The 12,461-nt window shown below is 42.2% G+C and overlaps 1 protein-coding gene across 7 annotated transcripts in view; it reads left to right on the top strand.

Annotated features, from left to right (window-relative positions):
• The window catches only part of RASAL2 (RAS protein activator like 2), a 196,027-nt gene that overhangs the window by 104,968 nt on the left and 78,598 nt on the right, over nucleotides 1-12,461 (top strand). Inside the window, exon 1 of one of the 7 annotated variants that reach the window (XM_052800967.1) lies at nucleotides 11,724-11,950. The exons of the other annotated variants lie outside the window; for them this stretch is intronic. Coding sequence (XP_052656927.1) covers nucleotides 11,938-11,950 — 13 coding nt within the window. The 5' untranslated portion in view covers nucleotides 11,724-11,937. Of the gene's footprint in view, nucleotides 1-11,723; nucleotides 11,951-12,461 lie in introns of those variants that run through there. 7 annotated transcript variants of the gene reach the window in all.

The following is a 12,461-nucleotide window of genomic DNA, read 5'->3' as shown; positions in this document are numbered from 1 at the left end:
GGGTTGCCTTTGCGACCACTAACATGGCAATGGAAGAGCAGTCATGCTGATGCCCTGTACTCAGCGCTGCTGACATACTGGGAGTACTGGGTCCAGTGTTGGGCCCACCACTTGAAGAAGGATGTTAAGAATCTGGAGGCGGTCCAGCAGATATCTGTCAAGGTCATGTTGTTCAGGAGTATGTGACCCATGAAAAGAGACTTAGAGAGCTGGGCTTGTTTAGGCTGGCAAAAAAAAGAGGCTAAGGGGTTGATCTGATAGACTATGGCTACTTGAGATTTAGCAGTAATGGAGTTAAAGCATTCTCCATAGTGGTGGGTGATAAAACAAGGGGGAATGGCCACAAGTTGCACTTTGGGAGATTCAGGTTGAGAGATTAAGAGAAAGTTTGTCACCGGGAGGGTAGTGCAGCACTAAAAAAGGTTGCCCAGCAAGGTTGTAGGAACTTCATCCTTCAAGGCTTTCATGGCTCAGCTGGACAAAGCCACAGCTGACCTTATTGGGTGTTGGCAAGGCCCTGCTCCAGGTGGAAAATAGGACTAGATAACCTCCAGGAGTTCCTTACAACCAGTGTTTCACTGGTTCTCTGTTTTACTTTCTGACCCTTTTTGACTTTCTCTTCCTAGCACGTTTATCTGCCTGTTGTCATAAACCATCTGTAAATTGTCTCGTGCAGAGACTTCTCTGATTGTTTTCAGCCTGTTTTTTGAATGAAGTAAAACTGATGCTGTATCTGTGTGTCCCCCTTTCTCCAACAAGTTGTGTCTCCTGGCCAACAAACACTGAATTTGAGAGAGAGGTAAAGGTCTCAGAGGTACTAAGTTCCCACAACTTTCATAAAAATACACGGCTAGTGGTCATATGCGAAGGAGACTGGACAACTTCTAATGAAAACAGTATTGCAATGTGTGCTTCGGTTGGGAGATAAGCACTAAAATGCAAATAGATAGGAGACTAGGCACCCTTACTTTCCTGATGACATAACTGTTACACAATAGGCACTTAATCTGGAATTCTAGCTCGGTGATAAATCACCTGAGTTGGATTTTTTCAAACCTGAATTTCCTCAAGTCAAGCACGTAAGTGAGTGGGCTGAGTTTCAAAGCAACTGCAGCTATCACTACCTTTTACAGAAAGACTGAGGCTGCTAAAATTGATTTTAGATCTCTAAACTTCAAGGGTATACCTTAGAGCTAATAAATAAAATCTACCTTCTGTATTGTGGTGAATTACATGTACAATTTTGAAATTTGGTGAAGATGGAATTTTGAGTTTCAAACATTACTTCTAACTTCCTGATCCTCTGGCTTAGTTGCACAGTTGATAGATTTTTCATCTTAGTGATCACCCCCTTTGCATTCCCTCAAGCTCATTTTTTCAGTAAAAATTCCACTGGATTCAGAAAATTCTCTGATCATGCAAACAAGGGAAGAAGTGATGAAAATGAAGCACCAATCTTCTGGTGCCAGATCCATACTGCATTGCTGTCAGGTGACCAGTTAGCTGTGCAGAAATCCTGCCTCCGTACTGTTCTAAAAGGTTATGTCCAGAGGCTTGGAAATGGAGTGAGCAACAGAAGATTAGTGAAGTGACGTCTGGTGTCATTGCTGCCTGGTATGTACCTCTTACAACATTTCCTGCAAGCGGCTGCTGAGCCCTCCTACGTGGGGATGATTGCACCAAGAAAATACACAGCCTGTGCTTCTTCCTTCAGGTAAAAACTTGGCAGGAGAGGACAGACATTAGCTAAAAAGATTTCTAGGGTTATTTCAATAACTGCTGTTTCTAAGACAAGGTGGTTTGCAACTAGAACAATCAAGGTTGTTTGCAACTAGAACAATCAAAGCTGAGCCTTGCTTTCTGTATATTCCAGTTGGAATGAGTACTTTGTGATGAAAGAATAGATTTACTCTGTGCTCATCACATAATTACGATCCTTGTGCACTAAGGTTTAGGATGAATACCTGAAAAAGGTTACTACTTTAGAGGGTGGGAGGGAGAGGGAGACAGTCTGTTTTGGAAGAAGAGAGATTGTTTGTGACCTGGTCAATGAAAGAATCTGCAATGCACCAATCTTTACATATCCAGTAAAGATTTACTTAGGAAAGATGCAGGAATTTGAAATAATGGACTTCCTGTAACTTCTAACAAAACTATGTGCCAAAAAGAGGGCTGTCCCTTCACCTTCCACCACTCAACTTTGCCTACGAAGAATATCTGTTAGCAAGTAAGGAAAAAAATGCAGTTTACAGCTCCCTGTATCTCAGCTGTAGGGATTTCTGATGTGTCTTGATGAAATAATTTTCCCAATAGCACTGTGTGTTCTTACACCATGTTGCTGTCTGCAAAATATCCCTCTTCTGTCAACTATTATGCATGGCAGGGATGCAAAACAGGGGTTTGGGTTTAGCCCTCAAATTGAGGGGTGTGTTGTATAGCAGTATCTCTGGCAGGAAGATGGATTCAGATGTGCTGACTTGTTTGCAGCTCTTTGGGTTTGCCTGACTTGGGCTTGCACGAGCGTGTTTGTATATACATGCACAAATATACATGTGAGAGATTCACATCCTCCTTTATGCAAACCGAGGAGTCTGAAGGATCAGATGCATTACTGTCCGTTGCCTTTTTCATTTAAATTAGCAACCCTCCATGAGTGGTTTGGTAATTATTTTTTTTTTCTTTTTGACCTGTAAGTGCTTTGTGTCAAAAATCTAAATTGAAAGGTCCCCAACAGCTGAAAGGTGATACACTAATGAGATCAGTGCAGAAAGCACCTTTCTGCACTTGTATAGTTTGACACTGCTCGGTGGTGGCCGAAGAACTGTTTGTGTTTCTGCAGGCTGTGGGTGGGTACTGTGCACGTTTAGCTGCACGGCTCTGTTCTTCACTGCACTTCAACCCTGACCTGGCAGTGTTGCCAGAACCCATGCGTGGGAGCCTTTTGTGAGCTGAGATCTGAAGCCTTTGGCTCACGTAATAGTACAAACAAGGGTTTGCTAAAGACTTTATCCTTTGCATGCTCCACTGTCTAGTGCATTGGGTCACGATCTCCTAGTGCTGTGACTGTTGGGTGTGATTAGTAGGGATTGTAGCTACGCCAAGATCAATTAAAATTCTAAAACTTTAACTGTCTTTAGATGACATTGTTTACCCACCATGTTCTATCCCAAAATGCAAATACATAGAATCATAGAATCATAGAATCATTTCGGTTGGAAAAGACCTTCAAGATCATCAAGTCCAACCATTAACCATGCCCCCTAAACCATGCCCTGGAGTACCCTATCCACTCGCTTTTTGAATACCTCCAGGGATGGTGACTCAACCACTTCCCTGGGCAGCCCATTCCAATGTTTGACAACCCTCTCAGTAAAAAAATTTTTCCTAATATCTAACCTAAATCTCCCTTGCCTCAACTTGAGGCCATTTCCTCTTGTCCTATCTCCAGACACCTGACAGAAGAGACCAACACCCTCCTCAATACAACCCCCTTTCAGGTAGTTGTAGAGAGCAATAAGGTCTCCCCTCAGCCTCCTCTTTTCTAGACTGAACAACCCCAGATCCCTCAGCCGCTCCTCATAAGACTTGTGCTCCAGGCCCCTCACCAACTTGGTTGCCCTTCTCTGGACACGCTCCAGCCCCTCCATGTCTTTCCTGTAGTGAGGGGCCCAAAACTGAACACAGGACTCGAGGTGCGGCCTCACCAGCGCCGAGTACAGGGGAACAACCACCTCCCTGTTCCTGCTGGCCACACTGTTCCTGATACAGGCCAGGATGCGATTGGCCTTCTTGGCCACCTGGGCACACTGCTGGCTCATATTCAGCCGGCTGTCAACCAGCACCCCCAGGTCTTTCTCTGCCGGGCAGCTTTCCAGCCACTCTTCCCCAAGCCTGTAGCGCTGCATGGGGTTGCCGTGACCGAAGTGCAGGACCCGGCACTTGGCCTTGTTGAACTTCATACGATTGGCCTCAGCCCATCGATCCAGCCTGTCCAGATCTCTTTGTAGAGCCTCCCTACCCTTAAGCAGATCGACCCTGCCTCCCAACTTGGTGTCGTCTGCAAACTTGCTGAGGGTGCACTCAATCCCCTCATCCAAATCATCAATAAAGATATTAAACAAACTGAGAGTTGCATTTTTTAAAATCTCCTGTGAAATACAGCTGCTTTTGGGCATGTTTAAAGAACCAACAGGCTATACAGGGAAACACCTACTGTGCAAAGTGTCCTGCTATCTTCTGTATCCACAATGGAGGTTAGGAAATGTTGGGAAAAGCCCTGAAGTCATCTGAAATTTGGACAATGTACAGTGCAATTTGCCTGCCTTGGAAGGGTGAAGAATTTAGACAACTCTGCTTGAAATTAAAACTGACTCCAGGGAGGCTAGATGTAACAAACAGGATGGCTGGATCTCAGTGACATTCCCCCCGGGCAATTGGAGTTATTTGTATACAGAAAATTGCCAAGCTGCTATCTTTTTCTTCTTCTATAATGCAAGCAAAGCCAAAGGATTTTGTTTTGTTCTGAATGCTGCTGAAACTTTATTCCCATCTGTGCTGAAAGCCAAGTTTCATCATGAAGCAAATTTTATCTGTTTAGATCTTAAACTTTTAGAGCAGAGATTAACAGGGAAACGAACACATAATCGTAACTTTCTAGTATTGACACATAATCCATTAGGGGTTTTTTTTTTCCCCTGGAAATGTATTATTACATCCCTCCCCACTACTTCCAGCACACACAAAAAATGGCTTTACAGATTTTAAAATTTTGTTATGTGATCATAAAGAATACTTTATAAGTAGAGCATGTTGTGCAATGTAGTAATTGGTAAGAACTGGTAGCTCTCAGACCATCTGGGGCAGATCTGTTGACTGTGTTCTAACCAAACCTCAGTTTATTATGAAGGAAGTAATCATCTTCCTTAGTTTTCCCAACAACAACAATAAAAAGTTATTTATGAAATTCTTTAGAGAAATCTACCTTAAATCGTGCATGATTGGATTGTTAAATTTTGTAGGTTCTCTTTTATAGTTGTTTGATCTTGTGGCAAAAAGTAATTACACTTCACCCAACCATGTATACTTGCCTTTTTTCCTTCAGTAACAACCGGCTTAACACTTAATGGAAAATTAACCTTCCTTCCTACAGCCTGAATTTCCTTATCTTAAGTCTTGTCTAGAGTTAATTTTGAACTGTTGAACTAAATTTAAAAATGTTGATGTAATTAAATCTTGTTCAGACTTTGGTATTAATTATGGAATTAGTTGCTGATCAGTTTATTGCTTTAGCATAAATTGATACGGCACAATGCAAATATTTATAAAATTGGATTAAGTGCATCTAGTTTGAAGTTTGTATGAAATAAAATATACAAAGTTGTCTCCACTGCACAGGGCTGTGCACACTCCTATCTCCCTGCTTTACCACCCTCTTTGGTGCCAGTTCTGTCACATGCCTGCCAGGTGAATCGACTGGACTTCATGCAGCAAAATCATGTTCACATATATGTTGTGTTGATGGATTATCTTTGAATCTGATCTGGTAGATGTTCCAAATAACCCTGCAGCCATGTGGTGCCTCCAACACAGAGGAGATGGTGTTGCTTAAGGACAGTAGAGAGCCAAATTGTTTCTATTTCTGTGCTCCCCCCTAGTAGCAGCCTGGAGTTATAGTGGCTTGGGTGTAATATGAACTGCTCTCTGTGTTAGCTTTGATCTAGCCAGTGCACTTACGGTAACAGTGGAGCCAAGGCAGCAGAGATTTGAACAAGGGCCGTGTGAGATTTTCAGAAGAGCTTGTGTTACTTCCGCCACTGCTGAAGCCTGCGCTCTCACATTCTTACAGCTACTACTTGAACTACTTCTGGTATGTCTTCGTGTATTGCAGTTAGGGCTCATAGTTGCAGGATAGTCATGCCTCGCTTTTGAAAACTGTTTCGTTAGGGTTGCACATTTTTCTGTCCTAGGCACAGCCTTAAGTTCCCTATCTCATGCTAGCTGTGCATACATTGTGTTACAAGTTCATCCACTTCTGTAGCATTCATGTGTTTCTGTAATCTTTTTATAGTCCAAACTTCTTTTTATAGTCCAAAAATACACACACAATATTTGATGGACAAGCCTGTACAAACAGTGGGAAAAACGTGGAGTCCTTCTGGAGGACCATTGAAGTCATGCTTCCAGGAACTTTAAAGAAATAGATTTGTTTTAAATAAGTGCACTGTGCTGAGTAGTAAAACCATCACATTTTTTTTATTTTAATGAAGCTTGGGACTGTCATTTCTGCTTTTTTTTTTTCCTTGGTTTTGTGTTGTTTCTAGGAGGTTTCAACCAGTCTTTTCTGCTCTCATATGTCCCCCTTTCCTCAGTGTACTTTCTCCGTGTCATGGTATGTTGGATGTTCTCATAACAAGCGAATGTGGACAAGCAGGGTTAGTTGGTATTGTGCTATGATAATCGGTGAGCTGCTGTGTATCTTATCTCTAGAGTGCTGAAAACCTGTGAATCCTTGTATTTTTGTTTTGGCATTATGGATTGTTGTTGTGGCCTTTGGCAGGTTTCCATCTGTGCACCTGAGCTGCCCGTGCTGAAATGTCTCTGAAGGTATCCCATGAAAAGCTTTCCTATGTCTGCATAAAAAGTGCTGAAGAACTTCTTGTCATTGCTGCCCTAGGATCCAAAGTTTGGGGGGATTTTCTTCCTTATAATTAGTTCTGGTTGAGGATGGCAGAACTTGCTAAGAAAGCTATAGTGGGGCAAGAAATCCATTGCCAGTTATATATTGGGTTTTTCCATGCAAGACTTCAGAAGATTTGTTTTCCATCAGGCAGTAATATTCTTACATCTTCAAAATAGTCTGCGAACATGAGCTAATTAATCTCCGTAATACCTTTGGGAAGTAGACAAGTGGAGTTTTAAAAAAATAAATAAAAGAAGCAGAGTTTTCAGTATTTCCTGTGCCATCTTGTGATATTTACACTTCACTGGGGCAGTGACACACCTCCTGTGGGTAAACTACCTCTTATCAATGCATAAATAAACGGGCTCAATATATGAGGTGGCTTAGGTATTAAGTTAGATTTACTCAAACACGTACTGGATATTTTGCTAACCTGCTGTCCCTTTTGTAAGTGATCACTTTCATAGCACAAAGAGGAGCAAAGAATTATAACCGTGATCTTCATCTGCAAAACAGATAAAAATGTTTTGGCAGTATAGCAGAGAGATAATTTACTTAAAAGAAAAATAATAAAGCCACAGAGGAAAAGTGGGCTATTGAACTCCGCTGGAGTTCATCAGAAACTCTTCTAACAGGCACCTCTGTGTTGCAAACAAATCCCCGACTCCCAAAAGAAGCCTTGGAGATGGAGAGGACTTTACATTCTAGCAGTGATTAGTGTCCATTAAGATTCAGCTCGGTGTCCACTAAAGTGCTTTTGGCTACAAGCTAATAATTCTTGATGCATATTTGAGACTGCTTTATCTTGTGCATTACCCAGTGAAGAATTGAAGGGTTTTCTGCTTTTTTTTTTTTTTTTTTTCTCATCTTGGATGGAACTGCAAATATTTACTTGACTAGCAACCTTTTTTTCAGCGAGTCAGATGTAGTTTAGGTGAGAATCTGACCATTGAAAACTCCAGTCAACTCACTTGTTCCTCACTAATGGTCTTTTCCCCACTGTTATGTGGCATGTATGAGCTAAAACAGTAGCAGGAAAGTCCAGACCATCAATCTTGCTGACCCAAAGATACCACTGTCACGCAGATAACAAGTGCTTTGCTTTTGCAGTCAACTTCATTACCCTTTGGTTGCAGGTGAAGTTGGGGATTGCTGGTCTAAAGGCTGGGAACCTTAATAGAGCTTCCAGAGCCTGGTCACTTTTGATCGCCATTGGATTAGTGCTCTGGTCTTGCTTTGACAGTGAGGTAAGGTGTTGACTGTTCCACCCAGGAGCAAACAGGAAGGATTTGAGGAATGTTTTTTGCTGGATTTCAGAGACTGAATTTGGAAGAGATGTTTTATTCCTGCTCCTGGTAAAGCGTGGTGGTGGGTTGACCTTGGCCAGCTGCCGGCTGCACCCACCCAGCTGCTCTCACCCCCTGCCTCAACAGAACGGGGAGAAAATAAGATGGATAAGCTCGTGGGTCGAGAGAACAACAGGGAAACCACTTACCAATCACTGTCACGGGCAAACCAGGCTCGACTTGGGGAAAAATTAATTTGATTGCCAATTAAAATAAGTTTGGAGGAACAAAAGTTCAAACACCACCTTCCCCCACCCCTTTTTCCTACTTCACGCCTTCATTCCCAGCCCCTCGACTGACCCCAGCTGGAACCGGCTGGAACTGGTGCAGGGCAGCTGCAGCCTCTCCTCACAGAGAGCCCCCGGCTGCCAGCGCCTTCCTGCCAGCACTCCGCGCAGGTACCTCAGAGGCGGCCGGGGCTCAGTGTGGCGTTTCTGGATAGGTGGGCACGTAGGGAAAGCACCGCTGTCCTCCGTGCTGCCGTCAGTCCGGATATTTGTGGGAAAAAGAGTGTCCGCACCGAAACACCGTCCTCGTGTCGCATCGCTTCTCCCTCGTGCTCTTGGTGGTAACTCAGCGTATGAGCTGAGTTCGGTACTTTTTCCCGATAAAGACACTATACTCAGCGCATATTACAATAATATGAATTTATGCAGATTATCAGTGCTCTAAGATGTTAGAAAACCTAATGATGTTTCTTAGTTTTTAACTTAATTTTTGAGTCCTTTGCATCAGACTAAGTGATAGAAACTTTGCTGAATACAGACAACTGGTTTTTTAGATAAATTAATCTGGACTATGCTGGATATATGAAGACAGTGTTTTTAAAAACATTTTTCTAGTAGCTTCTCTCCCTGCGTAATTTGGCATTTTAAAAATCTTCTGCGAGCTGAGTGTTCCCATATGTATTTCTGATTTTAAGTAGTTCAGATAGATCATAGGAAGACAGACCTTAAGTCAACATCTTGCCTTTAATTGTAAATGATTTATACTAAAAGAAATGGATTTACATTTAAAATTTAGATTTTTTTTTAAAAAGTTCAACTTTGAGTTATTTTCTTTTTATCTATTCTGCTTTAGTGCTTCTGCTCTGCTGCCTTCGGAGTCAGAAGCTGTAAACGTGCCTGGTCTGAACAGAGGCAGCGATGCTGGCCAGGAACTAGTTAATTCATTGTATTGACATTTTTCTTGAGATACTGGGAAGCAACCTCCTGTTCTTCCAATTCAACAGGCTTTTTTTAATGAGAAGTAGAATTGTTATATTTGTCAGAAGATTGGTTATTTGAACAAAAGTCGCGTAGTGAGGCACTGGTAATATTATCGGGGGGGGGGTGTTAATAATCTTTATAATCTTTATTCAGTGTCACAGTCTTCTGGAAACAACTTTTATTCCTAGACTTTGCAAATTGCATTTCAAATTCCTGAAACTGGGGGGCAGATTTCTAGAATACTTAAAAGTACTTGTATGATTTGCCTTATTCCCCCCCGACTTTTTTTTTTTTTTTAGTATCTTCCTAATTCACTGTCTTCCTAAGTCTTCAGCAGGTGTATTTGCATGAGTCGGATAGCTCCTTTGGCATATCTGAAATCTTTTTTTGAGATTGGTACAGCAAGTTTTAGGGTTGATAAAAATAGATACCAGGACTGAACCTTCCCACATCACTAAAAATGGCTTCTTTGGAAGAAATAGGCAAATTATGGCCTTATTTCAGAGCTGGATTCAAAGTTTTAACCCTTCTGTTTGAACCTGATTTAGAAAACAGAGGATTCCTAAATGATGTGAAATGAAAAAGCAAAACATGGAAGCAAAACCCAGAAATGTAATCAGACAAACTTTAAAAAAAAAAAAGAAAAAAAAGAAAAAAGCCAGGATTTGCCCATAAAAGCATTAGAACTCTTTGAAGAGATGTACAGACTAACTTTAATGTCCCAGTCCTTAATTTTTCCATCTTTTCTATCATGCCCTGTGGTGTACATGAATTGTCTGATGTTGCTCCACCCTCCAGAGAGATGCTTTTCTGTGGTGCTGTGAATGTAGTTGGTACAGTGCTCTGGAATGAAGTGTTCTATATAATTACCATAGTATTTGGTTTTTTTATGGAGCAAGGGTGGTGAGGGAGAGGAGATTGCAATCACTTATAAGCTGTTACTGCTTTTTTGCAGAATCTGGCTCACCTGAAATCATGAGACTGTTTTGCCCTATTGTTTCCGGTAATTAGGCGTTTCTAAGCAGCAGGTCAAACCAATTTGTCTTTTAGAGGGACTGGTTTTTTTGTTATACTGCTGTTAGTGACAGGCTTTTTGGGGGGTGTCTGGTTTTTGAGCTGCTGTTCTCTTCTAGTGCTAATCTTGGTGCAAGATCCCTGGGTGTAGTTTAGTGATTGGCTTTAGAGGGCAGGGGAGCAATTATAATTTTCTATTATTTATTTTGCAGTCAGTATTGTTTAAGCACACATTCAAGAACAAGTTTCTTTCCCAAGGGCTACCCTGGGCTTTTCACACAGATTTCTCACGTGAGCCTTGGCAGGGGGTAGGGTGACCGAAGTTACTGTTTCTTCCAGGGGAAGCACTGTGAGGTGGTGGGAGGTTGTTGCCTAAGAGAACATACAGGAGATTGTTTCAAGTAATTCAGCGAGAAAAAAAGGAGATGGGTAGCATTAGTGGAAAAAAGGACTGAATTGGAGGAGAATATTGTGTTGCAAACAAGTGGCAAAATTAGAGTAAAATAGGTATGTTCACCCTCTGCCTGCCCCCCGCCAAGAACTGCAGAAGGTAGGAGAGAGCTGCTCTTCGTGAGCAATTTTAGCCTGTTTAGCAACAGGCTGAACAACTTTGCATTCCTCTTGTGTGTGTGCTTGTCTGCTCTGGTCCCCGACTGGCAGGTGGGATCTGCTGGGAATCAAACCATGGACTTTTAAACTGATCCATCTTGACATGCTATTCTCAGCAGGGGCATTATAATGTATAAGGGACATTACGACGGCAGCAGTAACCAAACTGCGTACGTTTTTGCTTCTGCGCCTTAAAGAGCAGCTTTTGTCTTTTTATTTTAGAGCAATGCTATACCTGGAAGTTCAGCTCTCAGCACTTCTAAAATAAAAAAGAACAGAGCTCAAGAAAAGCTTTTGGTATCAGACTTCACCGTTTCACTTCCAAAGCAATAGATCTGAGATTGAATTTAAAGAAAAACAAAAAAAGGCAGTGCAGGAAACAAAGGAGGGGGAAAAAGTTCATTGTTTGTTTAAGTGACTCTCCAGGGCTTTTTTGGTGCTGTATATTTCCTAAGCTGTAGAAACATTTGAAGTGGGGTAACATCTTCAAATAAAGTGCAGTTTTGTCAGACACATTCAGTCGTAGTTCCTTGTTCAGCTGGCAAAACCATGTTTTCATCTTGACTGGCTTCTTGTAATCCAGGCAGTGTATGCAGTGATATCAGCCTCTTAAGCTTCCCTGTAGCTGATTTTAGACTTGGAGTCAGCTGCTTGAAATCCCAGAATTTTCTCAGCATCGGACGTGGTTTTGCTTAACAGGAGTCTCCTCCTGCCCACACCCCTTTCCACCCCACCCTGAGTGCTTGCGCTGTCTCTCAGCTCCCCCACCCTCCCTTGGGACAGGAAAAATGAAGTGGCTACCCATCCCGGGTAGATTATGTCGCTGTTTGCAGGGAGGATGGCATGCATCCCATACGCTGCGAGGGAAGGCGAGCGACCGAAGGGCGGCTATTGTTCAACTCGAGCCAAGTTGCTGAATAGAGAGGCTTGCGCTTGACGGGCTTCGGCTCTGGCTTTTCTGCATTCCAAACCGTCTGAGGCAGAGAAAACAGAGTGCGGGAGAGAAGCGTGCAGAGGCTACGCTGACTTTCTGGTTGGCATGGTGGCAGGACCATGGTAGAGGTATTAGGATTACCGCAGAATGCAGTTCACAGGTGAGAGAGATCCCTCCTGACACCATCCATGCAAATAGGGGACTGTATTGCTGCAATATTTCCAGTGAGGCGGGATTGGGTAGGAGGCACATAGTATTTTGCTGGAAATTTAAGGTGGCTAGACTTAAAGCAACCAGAGACTTCAAGGGGTTTTTTTCATGTTGCATGTATATATCAATTCTTTTCTTCATTATTTCAGTTTTATACACAGGTTTTTAAAGAGATTTTTACATGCATTTAATGTGATGAATGGAGAAGTGGATTATTGGTACTTTTCTGCTCACTAGTCCAGAAATTACATGTTAGTATTCAAACAGCATGCAGATGCGAAGACGAGAAACAAGTTTTTGTAATGGCTTTCAAAGTTAAAAATCTAGTTTATTGCTACTTAAATCATTAGGTTTACTTTCCTCCCTCTCCCTGAAAGCCTTTACTTACCTAACATAAGTCAGTACATTTTTATATGACATGGGATTTCTGGATAAGTCCAGACATCAATCTTCAAGGGCAC

The sequence above is a fragment of the Harpia harpyja genome, chromosome 11 (assembly GCF_026419915.1).
Source record: "Harpia harpyja isolate bHarHar1 chromosome 11, bHarHar1 primary haplotype, whole genome shotgun sequence".
In the NCBI taxonomy this organism is placed as follows: domain Eukaryota; kingdom Metazoa; phylum Chordata; class Aves; order Accipitriformes; family Accipitridae; genus Harpia; species Harpia harpyja.
This window is presented reverse-complemented; position numbering and strand designations above follow the sequence as displayed.